Source organism: Tachypleus tridentatus, chromosome 7 (genome assembly GCF_004210375.1).
Source record: "Tachypleus tridentatus isolate NWPU-2018 chromosome 7, ASM421037v1, whole genome shotgun sequence".
NCBI classification, from domain to species: domain Eukaryota; kingdom Metazoa; phylum Arthropoda; class Merostomata; order Xiphosura; family Limulidae; genus Tachypleus; species Tachypleus tridentatus.
Genome location: NC_134831.1, coordinates 177755251 through 177774575, shown reverse-complemented (window position 1 = coordinate 177774575; position 19325 = coordinate 177755251). Strand labels below are relative to the sequence as shown.

The 19325-nt window shown below is 36.7% G+C and overlaps 2 protein-coding genes across 7 annotated transcripts in view; both read right to left on the bottom strand.

Moving 5' to 3' along the window:
• Positions 1 to 212: 212 nt before the first annotated feature.
• LOC143257359 (putative G-protein coupled receptor No18) lies at positions 213 to 3822 on the bottom strand. Its single transcript, XM_076515912.1, has 2 exons — positions 3637 to 3822; positions 213 to 1807 (listed from the first exon to the last, which is right to left on the bottom strand). The coding sequence occupies exon 2, from the start codon at positions 1632 to 1634 to the stop codon at positions 312 to 314; it is 1323 nt and encodes a 440-aa protein (XP_076372027.1). The 5' UTR covers positions 1635 to 1807; positions 3637 to 3822; the 3' UTR covers positions 213 to 311.
• A 9122-nt stretch (positions 3823 to 12944) lies between these two features.
• LOC143257360 (uncharacterized) overlaps positions 12945 to 19325 on the bottom strand; it is a 76515-nt gene continuing 70134 nt past the window's right edge. For all 6 annotated transcript variants that reach the window (XM_076515917.1, XM_076515914.1, XM_076515918.1 and 3 more), the window contains one exon: positions 12945 to 13338. Coding sequence is in view for 1 of the 6 variants with exons in the window: in XM_076515919.1 (XP_076372034.1) it covers positions 13330 to 13338 (9 nt within the window). In the remaining 5 variants the exon portion in view is untranslated. The remainder of the gene's footprint in view (positions 13339 to 19325) is intronic.

The window sequence follows — 19325 nt, the reverse complement described above, 5'->3', positions numbered from 1 at the left end:
GAAGTAAAATTTCGGTGAAAACTTTCACTGGAGAGCCCGAAACGTTGTCCCACATAATAATTCTACGATTCACTTTTTTATTAAAAAAAAAAGGCAAGGTATTATTACCTTGCCTGTTGATGAGATCAAACTCCATGTTTGTTTTTCATATTTGAGAAACTGAAACGTTTCGCTTCATACTTAACCTTACACTACAATCTATGTTTATTTAATCAGTTAGTTACACAGGTTTGGTATTTCAGTCTATCGCATACAGAACATGAATGTTAACAGTCGTCACGTTAAAAACATTTTTTTTCTTTACAAAACAATCACAAAAAATTGTTCACGTTTTGACTTTTCCGTCTGGGTCTCCGATGAAGTTTGTCGATGGTCAACCGAGCAAAGGCTTTCTTATAAGTGTTACTTTTGAGAGCATAAATAAAGGGGTTGATAGCTGAATTCAACCATCCCAACCAGACGAGGCAGGAGTCTATGATTGGCGGTATGGAACATCCAGTGCAGAATGGTTTCACGATGTAGAGTGTAAAAAACGGAAGCCAGCAGACAATAAACCCTCCAACGACCACAGACAGTGATTTGGCCACTCGACGCTCTCGTTGAAAAGCAGTTTGCTCGTATCCTTGTCTTTTTTTGATAGTATCTTCACCAAAACCTGATCTGCGCTTGATGTCACGGAAAGAAATATTTCTGTCGCGCCACCTGCTGGAGAATCTCGAAAACATTCTCGAGTCACTCGCCGTACTAGAGGTACGACTTGTTAAACTCATTCGGTAGCTTTTAGTGTTTGAAAAAGGCATGGATTTTGATCTCTCGTGTTCTTCTGGTGAATAATTCTTGTTCGACTCATCGGAACGTTTATGGCAGATTTCTGTCAAAGTGTAGATTTCGTTTTTCCCTTCTGGCGACGGTTGTGTTGGCTCATTTTCAATCGCGCAAGCGTCTCTTTGACCGTCTTCATCTTGTGGGGCCGTCAGCACTGCCTCTCTTCTGCGAGCGACTGCAAAAATCCTAGAGTAGACGTATACCATAACCAGAGCTGGGATATAGAAGGACCCTAGAGCGGAATACACGACGTAGCCCTTGTTGGAGTTGTATACACAGTCTGTAGCGTTTTGTCGATCCGAATCTCTCCAACCAAAGATAGGAGGGCACGTGATCAACGCCGACATCACCCACACCCCACAGATCATAACAAGGGCCAAGTTGGAGCTCCGTTTAACAACATACGTCATAGGGGCAGTGATGGCGAAGTACCTATCCACGCTGATGCAACATAGGGTAAGAATAGATGCCGTACACAGTAACACATCCATGGAAATCCAGAACTCACAGACGACTCTCCCCAGGGGCCAGGAGTGGTGAACCTCTTGGATAACTGCCAGGGGGAGTACAAGCAGGCCCACCAACAGATCAGTAACGGCGAGGGATACTACAAAATAATTGGTCACTGTCCGCATCTGGCGAGTCGTGGCGACAGCGGCAATGACCAACGTGTTACCAACTAATGTCAAGAATATCAGTACAGAAAGAGCACCAATCACTGTAACTTGTGATACTGATAACGTACCATCGAAATCATCAGAGTACCAGTCCTTACCGCTCATATTCACTGTATCAGATGCCCGATACATTCCTGCCTCGTTGTAATGAAACGGTGGACTGTTTGTCCTCCGCTCGGCGAATGTCCACTCCACTTTAAAAAAATCTCTCTTGTCGTTAGAGATTCTGCATCACATCAGAATTACTGGAAGTTTAGTTATTGTATCCTTTTGGAGGGCATTAAGTCCGCACAAATGACATCTGGCTGAAAGTAAACAAACTAATTAGGATTCAAAATGAACATCCATATATTTTTGTTTTTTTAATATCACAACTGTTCGTAACAGCTTATAAACCTGTTACAGTTTAATACAGATCATAAAGTTTTAGTCGAAATATTTTATATATTTAGATAAGAAACTGAGTTATCTGTATATGTTGTTGTTAAGTATATCAACAGGTATTGCTGTTGTTGTAAGTGTTGTTATTTCTTTATGTTTGTTTTTTGTTTTTTTATTTTGCACGAAGCTACATGACGACTACCTGTTCTAGCCGTTCTTAATTTACTAGTGTACGACTAGAGGGAAGGCAGCTAGTCATCATCACCCACCACCAACTCTCGGGCTATTATTTTACCAATTAGAGGGATTTACGTTACATTATGACGCCCCCACGGCTGAAAGGGCAAGCATGTTTGGTGTCACGGGGATTTGAACCAGCTACCCTCAGATTACCAGTCGAGCGCCCTAACTACTTGGCCATGCTGGGCCTTACATCTTAAGGTCATCTCTATGGATAGAGGATAATGTTAATGGATGGTCCTGATCTCGAAAATAATTTAATAAATGTTTTAGTTTACTGCAGGGTCTCTCTTAACAAGTGATTAGAAAGACGTTTGAGTACGTTATATTAAAACAGTTCTGGAACTTCGTCACATCTGGCCATGCTCTATCTGACGACCTTGACAATAGGCCTCCAACGTAATTTAGCTTGAAAACGTTTCATCGCAAGGCTGTCATATCCAAAGCACACCACTTCTCACTGGATGCTTTCCATCTTCTGTCGCACAGAAGTTCATTAGGCACTACGTCCGGCTACTTGAACTTTACGTTTTTGTATGGAATAATATGAATATTCGTTCCATTCTCCATCTGTTGGAGCACATGACAATTGAATGGATGTTTCACGGCAGAAACTTGTGTGCGCATCACTCGTGAACTTTTTCAGACAGAGATCTTTCTTGAGTTTATCGTATCCTGTTACAAAATCTGCACTTTGTTTACCATTCCAGGAATACGACTTGCTGCAGGTCTCGTTGTGGAGGATTCTGGTTCCCCAAGTTGATCCATATTTCTTTTTTTTCTAACGCCATTAAGAATTATGAATATGCCCAGCTTCGAAATTCTAAATCCTCGATCTGAAAACATCGTTATGATTTGAGGATATAAAATTTTGCGCCAATAAAAGGAGTGTTGCACACCCTCCCTAAAATCGTTATATGTACTAAACCCTCTGTAATTAAATTTGTGATTAAAGGAACTGAAATCCATTTTGTCGTCTGAAAAAAAGAGACTTAGAAACAAATATTTCATTTATAAAACGAACAATCGGAATAGATTGCTGTAATTGTTTTATATTTATGTCAAAACTATTTGCTGCCGTTTTTAATTTTGAACTACTGACCAAAAGGAAGATATTCATTCAGCAGCATCCATCCCACCAGCACCATCGTATATAGCATATTTTATGGTGTAGAATGGATTCGAACTCAGCTCGCTAGCTCCGAAATCTAGAGCTTTCCAATATGGCGAACTAACGTTGATTTCATAAATTATAATTCAATTCTGACTGTTATTTCTGTGTAGCCTACTTTATAATGAACATATGATTTTCATTTTGATATATTCATTTGACTTATGTCTTTCAGATGGTACTGTTATCAAGTTCTGGTCAAAAAATTAAATTCCAGTTCGCTGCAAATATCAAAAAGCAAGCACACAGTTTTATAATCAGTTTCAAAAGAGTTACATATTTGAATACCACTACTGGTATTAACGGTAAAGACTGGTTCTAGTATATTTTTCAGCCACTTACCTATTTCTCAGAGATTATTCATATGGAACACGCGCAGTTCTGCAGATTTCATCAGTAAGCCTACGTATCTCCGGAATCAGGTTTAAAGTACTGGATAAAAGAAGACTGGATAATTATTTAGACTAGTCTTTTTTTTCTACCATGACAATTAAATAAGTCAGTTTCCAACAGGCCCTGTCGGATCTTTTCGCTCTGATAAAACCCGACTGTCAGCTCGAGGCGCCTGAACTGTATACATTAAGAGGTCACCATCCCGCCCTCTTGTGGCGATAATGCTATACTAATCGATAATTCGTCAAGTAGTTCCTTTCGAATGGCATAAGAACTCTGTGACTGGTATTAACCTATGAATTTCTAAACAGTGGTATTACTCTAAATAAGATATATTTAAATATCTTTTTTTCTTTATTTGGGGGTCTGCGTAGAAATCAGTAATTTCTAGGTGTTAGTCGTCTAGCAATAATTTCACTGTTGTTATTTTTTATCTTTAACAAAATGTAATGAATTTAGAATAAGTAAAAGAAACGCGCCTCGTATAAAACCGAGATTTACCCACGCGAAAAACTGTCTTTTAAACTAGTGCTTCTTATTCTTTAATATCGAAGGGGGGGAATATCCTGCTTATATCGGGGGGAACTATATCGCAAACTATTTACAATCATTATTGATCACAACTCGTACTTTTCCAATTTATAGTTTTCAAAAGAAACCAGCGAGCAGAATTTCGTCTCTCTCGAACTGTCTTCACAGCGATAAACATGAAAAAGGTTCTCGAACCTTCTTAATATCGTGCCTTGTTCTCCATTATATTGAGACAGAAAACTGTCCTTACTTTTCGCTCCGACGTCGCGCACGGATAATAAGTGGTGGTTCAAACTTGATATATAAACAAACTTTTATTATTGGTGAGTGTTTGCCTTTTCTTTTGCTTATTTCCTTTGCAGGGTGAGAAAATAACCTTACGTGGAAGACACATACTTTCACCATCGAGAATGTGTCTTTTTTTTTACAAAAATAAAAGTGATTTCAAAAAAATATTTAATTTGTATCAGTGCATAAGCTCTGTGGAGAAACGTGTTTAATGTTTTCAGCCGCAGCATATCGGCTCGTGAAACGGCTCTGATATCTAATCACAGTTACAACTATTCAGAATTCCCTTTTTTTTTTTGCAAACACAAAACTTTCTCTTAAGATGACCCGGCATGGCCAGGTGGGTTAAGGTCTGCGACTCGTAATCCTTTCAGCCGTGGGGGCGTTATAATGTGACGGTCAATCCCACTATTCGTTGGTAAAAGAGTAGCCCAAGAGTTAGCGGTGAGTGGTAATGACTAGCTGCCTTCCCGCTATTCTTACACTGCTAAATTAGGGACGGCTAGCGCAGATAGCCCTCGTCTAGCTTTGTACGAAATTAAAAAACAAACAAACAAACAATTATCTTAATATACGTATTTTTTTCGAAACATTGAACTATGAGATTTAGGGGTGTAATGTTTGCATGGATCCGCTACTAGAAAAAAAAAAGTGCAGTTTTGAAACATATTCATTTATCAGTGATGGTTTTCTATATATAACCATAAAGATTAATTAATGCTTAGATTAACTTAGCTATGAAAATTGCACACACAGTCCATCTCCACAGAAATGATTAATTAAACTTAATTAACCTTGTAGAAACTTCGTAAAGTAGTTTTCTTTATCAGAGTTCCTTTCGCATATTAAAAAAACGTACGTGAGAAAAAAAACAAGTGATAACTTTTTAATATACTTATTAATTTCATCTATACATCTCTTCATCTGTTTATAAAAAAAATTCCGAAATACTTAGATAAAGAAGACTCATCTTTCGAAGTACACGTTAAACCTTTTACAATAATTAATGTAGATCAACATCTTTATTACAAACACAATATTATATAACTGTTAAACCTTACAATAATTAATGTAGATCAACATATTCATCACAAACACAACATTATTTAACTGTTAAACCTTACAATAATTAATCTAGATCAACATCTTTATTACAAACACAATATTGTCTAACTGTTAAACCTTAGAACAATTACTGTAGATCACCATTTTTTCACAAACACAACATTACCTTTCTGTTAAACCTTACAATATTTAATCTAGATCAACATCTTCATCACAAACACAATATAATCAAACTGTTAAATCTTACAATTATTAATGTAGGTCAACATCTTTACTGGACCTCCAATGGCTCAGTGGTATGTGACTTACAACGCTAAAACCGGGTTTCTATACCCGTGGTGAGCAGAGCACAGATGGCCCATTGTGTAGCTTTGTGCTTAATTCAAAACAACAACTTTACCATAAATACAATATTGTCTAACTGTTATACCTTACAACTATTAATGTAGATCACCATCTTCATCACAAACACAACATCAACTGACTCTTCAACCTTACAATAATTAATCTGTATCAACATCTTTATCACAAACACATTATTATCTAAGTAGTAAACTTTTCAATAATTAATGTGAATCAACAACTTCACCAGAAACACTATATTTTCTAACTATTAAACCTTACAGTAACTAATGTACATCAATATCTTCATCACAAACACAATATTTTCTAGGTGTTAAATCTTAGATTTAAGCCTGTTGATTGAGCTTTCACCGTGCGGGTTGTTGGTTCGAACCTCATCATCGAACATGTTATAATTTAACTTTGTGTGGCGTTGACTATCTAATCTGTCGCTGCTAAATTTAAACTTTTAAATGTGGGCGCGTTTGTTGTTTAGTAGAACAACATCTGGTATGTGTTCTCTGCTGTTAATGTTCCAGGATTTGAGTTTACACAACATCAGTTAAATATATTTAATATAAGCACAAACAAAGAGGTCGAAGAAAAACAGGAATATATATATATATATATATATACATACGCACATACACAGCATTTGACTTTCCATTATCATTAACGCATGCGTAGGTCATTAGATAATATTTTTATATGGATCTAAATATAAACTCTTATATTCTTGGTCAACACAATACAGTTATACTAGTTTAGTTACTAACTGTGCTGGTAAGTGTTTTCTGTGATACAATAACACTGATTTAGTATATTATATCCCCCCCCTGCCGCTCATGTAATTTACCAGAGACGTGAGAGCATATATTGCTAAACATTCGTAGTGAAAAGAGTTTTTGTTGTTTGGTTTGTTTTACATTTCGCGGATAGCTACACGAGGGCTACCTGCGATAGCCGTCCCTTCAGTGTAAGGCTAAAAGGATGGAAGCTAGTCGTCACCACCCACCGCCAAATCTTGGACTACTCTTTTACTAACGACTAGTGGGATTGAACGTCACATTATAACGCTCCTATGGCTGAAAATGCGACGATTTTTCGTGTGACGGGGATTCGAACCCGCAACCCTCGAATTATGAGTCGAGTGCCTTAAACACCTGGCCATGCCGGGCCTGAGTTGTAGTGTAAAAAGTCGTAACGGAGAGTCGTAGTGTGAAAAAGAGAAGAGTCTACTGTGCTGTTATGTACTTGAAACAAAATCAACAATTACTGGTACTTTGAGTTTGGTGTGGTCTACAAGTTACAGTGCGATTTCGATAATTCATGGTTCACGTCCTATTGCCACAAATATTTTTACCGCATTTTCCGGCTGTGTATAGGCACGCTATGTAAGAGATGACAGTAAGTGATTTCGTATTATGAGGCAAAAACTCGCGTACTATATGTTAAATTAGTCTTCAAAAATATTAACTTTCTGCTTGTGTTTTAGGGCTGAAATCGCTCATTTTCTATTCCGGAGGTTCGTTTATGTTGTGTATAGTCAACTTGTGTTTAGTGAAAGCTTTATTCTATTAATATAAAATGATTATCTAATATTTGTCTTCCAAAATTATTTTGTCTGTGTTGCTGGAATGCATGACTACGTGTAAAAAATAACTTAAACCTTTTCAGAGCACTTATTTTTCTTCAGCTGTGGGGTATACCAGAAGGTGGGTTTTTCACCTCCCTTCCTTGTTATTCGTTTCCAGCTCGTGGCATATATTTCTCGCCTTTGTTACCTTCATAATACTCATTGAATATGAAAGAACTCACAAAAAATTAGTCATTGTTCCCTGATGAGATTTTCCCATTATGAAAATTCCTTTCCATATTAAATCGAAAACGTGTTTTGTTCAGGATGTATATTCTCGTGTTTTGGACTTAATTAGAAGAAAGCCGTCCTTGTGTTACAGGCTTGAGGTTTATGTTTTGGCGTTTATATTCTGTTTTAATAAAAATAGCTTTGAAGCTCTAACGAACACGTTTAATTAAAATCGCCCCCGAGTGATAATACTTCCCAACATTTTGTATTCTTGTATTTGGCTCGGATACCAGCCCCAAAGTGCTTTGGTTAGCGTATCGGACTGTGGTTCTGAGGTTTGGTGGTTTTCATCGTCTTTTAACCAAAACAAAATCGCCATTTCTGGTGACGATGAAAGCGTTATAAGAGTGACGGTCAAATCCCACTATGAGATTGGCGTAGCCCATCAGTTGGTGATTAGTTCGGATGTCTAGCTGTCTTTTCTTTTATCGCGACACTTCCAAATTACAGAGATCTACTGCTAATAGCCCTCGAAATTCAAAAACCAAACAATCAAACAAGACTTCAGTAGTGAAGTCGAAACGTCGCCGCCGCCGCTTCATAATAAAATGCAGCTGCAGTCCATTAACGTTCTGAAGTATACTACTTTCCGTCTTTTAAAATAATAGAATCTTAAAATTACCGACATGGACCTCCATCAGTTTTGTTTCTTTTTTTTAAGAATTTTTCTTCCTAAACTATTTATAATTCATATTGCTTGCGAGCCCACAACACTTTACTGGCCAGTGGAACCCTAGGAACATATACAACTCATAAATAAAGAAATAGCAGAATAAAAATACCATCAACATCAAAATTATTCCATTTTATAACTTCTGTAAACCCCGTCGCTTAGTTCATTATACACTAGACGAAACAGACGAACACATGAAATTACTCAAACATCAGCTACAGGTTTTGATACCCGTGATGGCACAGTACAAACTAACTTCTCGTATATCTTTGTGTTTAATAAAAGACTGGTCAAAATGATGCTGTAAATGAACTCCACGTGTTTAGTAATTTTTATTAAAAAGAAATGTCCGTGTTACAATGATCACCAGAAACACAATATTATCTAACTGTTAAACCTTACAATAATTAATGTAGATCAACATCTTCATCATAAACACAATATTATCTAACTGTTAAACCTTACAATAATTAATGTAGATCAACATCTTCATCATAAACACAATATTATATAACTGTTAAACCTAACAATAATTAATGTAGATCAACATCTTCATCATAAACACAATATTATATAACTGTTAAACCTAACAATAATTAAAGTAGATCAATATTGTCATCACATAACGTGGTTATACAAAGATTCTATTCTTTGTTTGGTAAAGGATATTGTGTCTGAAGTTTAAATACTCAGGTACTAAAAATACTCGATGTTTGAACAAGATATGTCAAATAGATGAGATTTTTTTTTTTCACTTGGCATACCTGGCACGTATGCCAACAGAGACGCCTATGATACCATAACACAATTTATAGGGCCCGGCATGGCCTAGCGCGTAAGGCGTGCGACTCGTAATCCGAGGGTCGCGGGTTCGCTCCCGCGTCGCGCTAAACATGCTCGCCCTCCCAGCCGTGGGGGTGTATAATGTGACGGTCAATCCCACTATTCGTTGGTAAAGAGTAGCCCAAGAGTTGGCGGTGGGTGGTGATGACTAGCTGCCTTCCCTCTAGTCTTACACTGCTAAATTAGGGACGGCTAGCACAGATAGCCCTCGAGTAACTTTGTGCGAAATTTCCAAACAAACACAATTTATAGGACACTTTTTCGCAAATAATTTTAAGAACTTTACGGACTGAAGGGTTAGTTTGCCTTCTTTCCGTCAGACTGGCTGGTTTCCAACGGATTTGCTTCCTTTGAATTGGTTGCAGCCATCGTTTGCGGAATCGGATATAATAATAAAACCTATACGGCAAGCTCAACCAATTCTCTGAAATGATTTGTTTTAACAGCCGACAGAAATTTCCAAATATGTAATTCCAATATATTATTATATCACAAAAAATGTATTTATTTCTAAAATTCTTTTTTCTTTATTAATTTGTATAATTCATCTACTTGACTCAGACTCTTTCTAAATCGTAAATAACCAATCGAATGTATGCTTCGTTTACTTCGATTGTAATCCCAAGGTTTAGACGGCATATTAAGATCAGGTATTTCTCCTAATTACTATTGTTTGTTTGTTTGTTTTGAATTTTCGCGCAAAGCTACACGAAGGCTGTCTGTGCTAGACGTTCTTAATTCAGCAGTGTAAAACTAGAGGGAAGGTAGCTAGTCATCACCACCCACCGCAAACTCTTTGGCTATTCTTTTACCAACGAATAGTGCGATTGATTGACACGTCACATTATAGCGTCCCCACGGCTGAAAGGGCGAATATGTTCGGTGTGACGTCCCCTAGTGGCACAGCGGAATGTCTGTGAACTTACAACGCTAGAAACCGAGTTTCGATACCCGCAACGGGCAGAACGCAGTCATTTGTTTAACTTTGTGCTTAATTTCAAATAAACAAGAACCTCTGTCTTTGTTGTTATTGTTTGTTTGATCTAGCACAATGCGCTTCATCTGTTTTACACATCGCAAGTATCGAAACCCGAATTTTAACTTTATAATTCCTCAGGCGATCACACTGTAAGTCTGCGGACTTACAATGCCAGAAATGAGGTTTCGATGCCTGTTGTCGACATAGTACGTATATCCCAGTTTACAGCTTAGTGCTAGCCTTCAAACAAACAGAAAAAACTCACTGTTAAAGCACCAGTTTTATCATATTATTAGTTCCTTTATCTTTGTTTATCCTAAGAAAATGCCAATAGATTGTGAAGTACAGGTTAAAATAATTCAAGAACAGCACCTGTGACTGTGTAGAAGTGTTGATGGCTAACCCTAATATTATCGATGGAGTTCTATACTCCTGTTGGTACCCCGCTGGTACAGCGGTAAGTCTACGGATTTACAACGCTACAATTAAGGGTTCGATTCTCCTTGGTGGACTCAGCAGGTAGCCCAATATGACTTTGGTATAAGAAAACACACACATTCCTACTGGCTTCTTTGTTAAAGCTGTGGGTCCGTGATTTCTTAAGTTACAAGACCCAAAATAGTCACTTAAACAAATTAAAAAGATAATTACACTAATTAGTATTGTGTTCCTATGTATACTCTAGATAGAAAATGATATGTTGTTCCAATTTATTTAATTGGTTTATTTTTCTCGTTTTAATACAACTATCTACCGATGGCTTATACTTTAAAGTTTATTACTCAATTCTCACAGTGGACTCCCCCCAGTGTCACAGCGACAACTCTGAAACCTTATAAAATTAACAACTTGGTTTCAATACCCACAGTAAACACACCACAGTAGCCAATCGTGTAGCTTTATGATAAAACAAGAATAAAATTATGAAATATGTTTACCTCGACATATGTGAAGTTAATAACAACTCAGTAATTTGACAATAATAGTTTTACTAAACATAAGTAATATTTTTATTCCAATATTACAGAACAATTATAGCATTTATTGCGGTTTTCAACCTTCACATTGACCATAACCATGACCTCTGACTTCTCTTTACTGCAAAAACAAATGTTTTCTTTCATTTAATGTATATTGTGTTATTTTGTATCGTTTAATGGAAAACAAAAACATTTTTTGCGTTATGTTGCTGAGGCAGAAGGTCATTTAATAACGTTTGTTTCTTTTTTAACGTAAAGCTGCACAATGAGCTACTTGAGTTACGTCCACCGCTGGGATCGAGCTCCGACTTTTAGTGTTATAAGCTTACCAGTGAGCCACCGAAATCTCTAGCAAAGACAAATATCAGAAGTGCATTCTTTGGTCCACATAAAAACATTATATCCAAAGGTGAGATATGACAGCCGTTGACCACCAACGACAAGAACAGAGAAAAAGGGGTCTGGAAGACCTCAATAGCCACGACACTTGAATTTTTTTTGGTACGATTAGAGTAAATTTACCTATGAGATACTGGGCATGGTCCAATAAATCACTCGAAAGGTGTTTGACTTTCTGAGTCCAAAACTGTAATTAGGTCTCAAATCGGTCAAGAGATGGCGGAAGTATGAGCTAAAAGTTTGTATTTGAAAAAAAAAAAAAGAGTAAAAGTCGTTCTATGAGCCAATATGCCGCGACTAAAAAACAAAATTCAAGGGTTAGAAGAACTTGGAATAGCAAGAAAAAGTGTTAAATTTAGCTGTTAATATTTCCTTCTGTTCTTGGTCTGTGCAAATATTTTGAATTTTTTTTTACGCACGAGTCCATAGAAAAAACAAAAGAAATGAAAAGAATCTTTTACCAGTAATGCTTAGGGAGACTGCTACTACTGGAAGATTATATTGTTTCCTTGCTGTCAAAGAAAGACCTTTACTAATTAAATGCTGGAAGGTTCAGTTTCTCGAGGGTATATTTTTCTTTATTCATCTCGTCAGCATGAGTGCATCGCTCATCTGTATCAATACCTGAGTGCACACGCGCCATTATCTCTTTGAAAACAGACCAGTGGCGAGGATATGTGAAAGGATTCGACTAGAAGAACGTCACCAATGGCAGCAAAAAATACAACATTCTCAAAACACTAAACTTTACTGTCTACTCATGTGTTATTTCCCAATGTTTGTATCATGTATTTACGAAGAGCTACATAAGGGCTTTTGTTGCGCATAGCCTTCCTGGATATTAAACTCTCAGACGAGAGGGAAAACATGGCTAGTCGCCACCTCTTGGGCTACTCTTATCCGATCGAATAATTCAACTTGACCCCCTTTATTTTAGCGCTTCCACGCCCCCAAAGTTCGGATTCGGTTTTAAAGGAGACAATGGGATGTGAATCGTGGAACCTCGTACTCAGAACATAGCACGTTAATAACTGCTCTACTTCAGGTCCACCATAAAACTGTCGTTGTGTTTGTGATGTTGTTTTATCATATTAAAAACAAAGTGTTATAGCATGTATTATTACACGCAGAATACTGTGTCGTTGTTTCTCTGTTTCATCATCTCACAAAACATTAAAATATGTGTCGTTACATCGCTTTTGCCAATTCTAAAATTAATTTTCTGAATATGCAGAGTGGTTATGTTGTTAGAACAACTTGTTCTAGAACAAATAAATCTAACTAGAGGCACACAGAGAAAAATAGGTTTTATTCAGAAAAGACTGGGCATGGTACAAGGAACAAAGAATTAACAGTTATACTGAGGACAGAAACAAGCTATGTGATAAGTTTAAAACTCCCTTTAGTGGCCGTCCGGTAAATTTTATCATTCTTAGCGTGTCTCTTGTATCACTTATTTATTCTGTAACACATACGCTCTTGAGATATAAATATTTCAAATATGGATTTTTTCTCTCTTTATGACTGCTCCTTATAGATAGACCGCAATCTTGCTGTTTATTGGTCTAAATGTAGAGTAACTATTTTTTACAGCAACGCCACCTTTCTATGTCCACCGAAGGGAATCGAATCCCAGCTTTCAGCTTTGCAAATACGAATATTCACCGCTGAATAGTCAAGACACCTAAAAGATAAATATTTAACCACATATGTAAACTGAATAATGATACAAAACATTTGCTGTAAACTGAATACATGATACTAAATACTTATTGTAAACTGAATACATGATACTCAATACTTATTGGAAACTGAATACATGATACTCAATACTTGCTATAAGCTGAATACATGATACTAAATACTTGTTGTAAACTGAATACGAAACACGCTGAGTTTACATTGTGTGCACGTATTGTAACTTAAAATACTTGTTGTAAACTGAATACGAAACACGCTGAGTTTACATTGTGTGCACGTATTGTAACTTAAAATACTTGTTGTAAACTGAATACGAAACACGCTGAGTTTACATTGTGTGCACGTATTGTAACTTAAAATACTTGTTGTAAACTGAATACGAAACACGCTGAGTTTACATTGTGTGCACGTATTGTAACTTAAAATACTTGTTGTAAACTGAATACGAAACACGCTGAGTTTACATTGTGTGCACGTATTGTAACTTAAAATACTTGTTGTAAACTGAATACGAAATACGCTGAGTTTACATTGTGTGCACGTATTGTAACTTAAAATACTTATTGACTGTTACCAGAATGTTTCGGTGATTTTTTTTTGGCTTGGTTATAAATTATCGTCGTTATTTATTCATAATCAAAGATTTGTTCACAAGAGCTTACTGTAGATATCGAGTAAGGCTGTCAAAAATGTAAAATCGAAAGAAAAAAATGTTTTTATCTTTAATTAATTTTGAGTTAAAAAACTGTGTATTAATATAAAATAAGTGCAAAGACTCATCCGTCATTAGATTTACCACTGTAACTGTTTCCAGGAATTTCACTCCTCATTGGTAACCGTAAACAAAAGCAAGTCGATAAATAAAATTAGGCTTCGTTTAATGGGAGAGTGTAGAATATATTTATAAAATTTTGAGGGGGTATTTTACTCACCACAGTGAACCTATATTCATACGAGGGAAGGATAGCAAATTCGCAGAAAGAACTTAGGAGATAACATAGCACGTCCTTTTAATATCAAATGGCTGAACAGTTTTTAATGTAATTAACAATGTAACTTCTCAGCTTTTATTTTTAAACGTAATGGGAGGGATAATGACCTTCAAACGTCCGAAAGCTTATTACTTTCAAATTGAAAATGTGTCGTTTGGCAAATAGCCATTACGAAATCGCTCTTCCTGAATATCACGTGAGGACAATAAGCCGAAAAAACACCAAAAGACGTATCGGTAATTGTACTGAGAATTACCTGGCTTTGAATAGAAAACAAAAGAGATAGACTGCTACTTTTACATCATTTCTATTACCGAAAATGTTTAGCTTGTGCAGTTGAAGTCTGAACCTTATGATCCGCAGCCCAGCACTTTAACCAGTCGTCGGTAGGTAATTAAACCTAACAGTTGTGTTCATAACAGTAGAAACGCTTTAGTTGTCGAAAATAGAAAACAAACAACGATAAATAAAAAAGTTATAATATAGGGACGTCTCTAAATTTACTGTCTCCAATCTTCGAAATCTTTGTCTATAAATTCTCTAACTCTTGTTGTCTCTTTTCGTATTTAAGATTTCTATTGGTAGAATAAGAGTGACACGTAACAAAGCACGTGCAAGGCCATCAATGTATTACTTAGACTCAAATACAAAAATATATAAACATTTATCATGTACTTCTGGGAATAACTGTAATGTTTTATTGTGTGATGTTTAGTTTGTGAAACACGCATATATAAATATATATGAACAAAAATAAATCATGAGGTAATTGGTCATGCTTGTCAGAAGTGTTCCATAAATAATGCGATAAACAGTCCAGTCCAGGGATAACTTATCATCAAAATACAAGTGTCCCATAAAATGTAAAAAAAAAAAACAACAAAAAACAGAAAGGACACTTCATACAAGCGAATCTCGGTTTAGAAACTACACACGTGCTTCTAGGCACTTTCTCTTTCCAATTTTGAGAACCCCGACATGGACATGTGGTTAGAGCGCTTGATTCGCAATTTGAGGGTCGCGGATTCGAACCCTTGTTTCACCAAAGATGCTCGCCCTTTTCAGCAGTGGGGATGTTATAATGTTACGTCAATTCCGATATTCGTTGGTAAAAGTGTAGCCCAAGAGTTAGCGGTGGTTGGTGACGACTAGCTGCTTTCCATCTAGTCTTACACTGCTGAATTAGGGAAAAGCTAGCGCAGATAGCCCTCATGTAGTTTTGTTCGAAATTCAAAAGCCAAAAACCAAACCATCTTTTCAGAACAACAACAACAAAATTAAACAAAATATTGGATCAGGTGCGAGATTCAGGTTCGTTTAAAATAAATAAATACCTTTACAAACAAAATATCACATTTCTTGCACAAATAGCATCTTAAATATTAATTATTTAGTGTTAGCATTACTTACAAACATTTGGTGTAGCCCAACTGGGCATTGAGTAACGTTAGTTTTAGGTGTTTTGTGTTTTATTTTTCCCACATGTCCAGGACCTCCCTCCCCTTTGGCACAGGCGGTATGTCTGCGGACTTATAACGCTAGAAACCTGGTTTCGATACCTGTAGTGAGAAGAGCATTGTATATCTTTGTGCTTAACTTCAAATAAACAAATGTCCAGGGCATTCCTGAAAGAAAGTTTAAAGTACAAGCCAACACCACAATTAATTATCCTATGCAATAGCGAAGATGTTAAATACAAAACCAGGCTTAATGTCATAATAATTCACTGTAGTGTAATTGTTGTTGTTTTAAGACTCCAGATCTCAGTTAATATTCTGTAAAAGACACGCAAAAACAGCGCTGTTTGTTTGCTCGTAATTAAGTACTGAGCTGCACAATAGGTTGTCTGTGCTGTGCCCCCCACGGGCATCGAAACTCGATTTCTAGCATTATAAGATCACAGACATACCGCTGTGCCACGGGAGATGAGGGACGTTTAAAGACTGTCGTATACATTACAGTTATTGGTGAAGATTTTGTACCCGAGGCATTCCAACACTCCAAATCAGGTTTTGACATCCGTGACGGGCAGAGCAGAGATAGCCCGTTGTGAAGCATTGTACTTAAGGAACAGGCAAAGCATTCCTGTGATATTAATTATGACTAGTAACGTTTGTTACTAAACATTTTTTTTTCCTCGATAAGAATTTAAGGTTAAAACACCATGAATAAAAGTAACTCACAACCAGAGTTTTAAAGCTTAAAGAAAAAGTTACACTTTTCAACAAACAAAAAACACCATCACCATATTCAATTCCAGAGAATTTGTCTAGCTGTGTGGGTTATCGGGAAAAGCAATCTTCTATAAGCTAGAGCTTATGAAACGATTATTAAGCTGTTACAAAATAAAATTCGAAGGTTCGATATGCTTGATGTGAGCCACCGCTCTTCGTGGAAGTGAGAAAAAGAGTCAGAATTGAAGCGCACGTTTGACGTTCGAAAATTCAGCATCTGTTTAAATCAGCTTGGATATAAAGCTTTTGAAAGAGCAATTGAATACGTACTCTTTAAAAGAACAGAAACATGAAGATAAAACTTTAATAAACGGGAAAGTTCTAAGATATTAGAACAGACGATTTGAATCAACACCTCAAGTAGCTCAGTCGTAAGTCTCGTGGTTTCTGAGGCTAAAAACGAGGTTCGATACCATATCTTTAAAAGTTACATAATCAGATTACAACGCTAAAATTAGATGCTAGATTCCTCGAGATGGACAGAACATACAGCCCTCGAATTGCTTTGTCTTACTTGAATAAACAAACGAAACAAATATTAATATGCTATTCCATGTTTATCAACGTTAAGCTTGAGGACTCATAAACACTAAACAATGGGGGTTCGATTTCCCCTTGGTGGATACAACACAAATAGCCTATTATATATCTTTTCGTTTAAAAACAACTTCTGAAGAAGAACTTATAACGAAAACTTTAGTTACATGGAACAGAAACTAATCTACAGCACTAGGAATGATTAAACTTGTCAAAATACACGAGAAAGAAACTATTGATTTCTGTTTTTTCGTGAACAAAGCATCTTCATAAATAAGACGGTGTGGAACTAGGTACTCTGTAATAACCTGCATAATGCCTTGTTTCTTTGTGTGTGTGTTTTTTTTCTCTTACTATTTTCAAATTTATTCTCTATCTCTTTTTAAAAACTAAATCCACCTTTCTCTGACGGAAATATAATATTGATGTCACCATCCTCAAATATGATGGGTCCTTAATTGTCCTGAGTCCTGACTCTAGACGGAAGCAACTGTTATCTTGAAAGGTTGAGTTCTTTATTTGAAATGTGAAACCTTTGTCTGTACATATAAAAACAACAACTAATAGATAAGGTCGTGATATCAAACAAAATGCCCGACATAACCAAGTGATTAAGGCACTCGACTCGTGATTTGAGGGTCGCAGGTTCGAATCCCAGTCACACCAAACATACTCGCCCTTTCAACCGTGGAGGCGTTATAATGATACGGTCAATCCCACTATTCGTTGGTAAAAGAGTAGTCCAACAGTTTGTGGTGGGTGGTGATGACTAGCTGCCTTCCCTCTAGTCTTACACTGCTAAATTAGAGACGGCTAGCACAGATAGTCCTTGAGTAGCTTTGCGTGGAATTCAAAAACAATTCGAAACGTTCTTTTTCAGTTAGAACAAAAAACACTGTGAAATGAATTTCTAAAAAAATAATAACTGTGTAAGATTGGTTCACACGTTTCGTTTTGACAGAATACATATTACAGGATAAGAGATTATAACTCACAATAAACATCATCGATAGAAGAAGAAAGAAACAAAACAAAATAGAACCATTGTTCTTGTCTAAACAATAGTATACATAAGCTCCGCCTATTGCTAGGAATCGAATTGAACCCCGATTTTTAGTGTTAGTTTGTTTGTTTTGAATTTCGCTCAAAGCTACACGAGAGTTATCTGCGCTAGCCGTCCCTAATTTAGCAGTGCAAGACTAGAGGGTAGGCAGCTAGTCATCATCACCCACCACTGACTCTTGGGCTTCTATTTTATCAATGAATAGTGGGATTGGCCGTCACGTTATAACGTCCCCACGGCTGAAAGGTCGAGAATTTTTGGAGCGACGGGGATTCGATCCCGCGATCCTCAGATTACGAGTCGAACGCCTTAACCCACCTGGCCATGCCGCGCCTTCAGTGTTAGAAACCATTAAATTTAGAACTGATCCATTGACTCAAAATGATTGGTTAAAAATAAATAGTAGAAGCCAGTCTTAGTTTCCATCAAATCAAGAAAGGTTATAGTCACATTAGGCTTTTTGCTATATCTACATCTGACAACGAAATCCCGAATTTTAGCTTTGTAAGTTCATAAACTTAGCGCTGTGCCACCAGGGGGAATAATCTCAATTTGTATGTTATTAAGCACAAAGGTACACAATGAACTATTTGTAGTCTGTTACCACCACGGCATCGAAACCCGGTTTCTAGCGTTTAAGTTCGCAGACATCCCGCTGTACCATTGGGTGGGAGGGCGATAATCCGAAAGTCCATAATAAGTGACCACTTTTGTTTTCCATATTATTTTAAACACAGAAATAATATTAAGCGCATCTATACAGCTGTACCCCCCTTACATTTTTTATCAAAACAAATTTGATCTGTATACACAATTTTGACAATAGACTGGCTTCAAGTATTTGGAAAAAACTAACGCTCGACGGTGGATAATGGTCGAACAAACAGTCTCCAAACCTTCGCGAAATTTAAATAACCAGTTTAGTTTATTTCGATGTAAGTTCTGTGAGGTGATTATTTCTTTCCATTCAGAATATTCTGATTACGCAGGGGCCTCGTTAGAGACTCACAAGTTATTTCACTTGCGCCATCTGCGTCACGTCGTTTGAAAAGTTTATACATACACACGACCCCTTCCCTAACTGCTCATATTTTTCTTTCAAAAACAATAATCGCGAGTCCGCATGTGTAAAGTGTGAAGATAA

What these genes read in the sequence shown, in the direction of transcription:
- LOC143257359 (XM_076515912.1), bottom strand. Translation starts at nt 1,634, where the DNA reads ATGTATCGGGCATCTGATACAGTGAATATGAGCGGTAAGGACTGGTAC.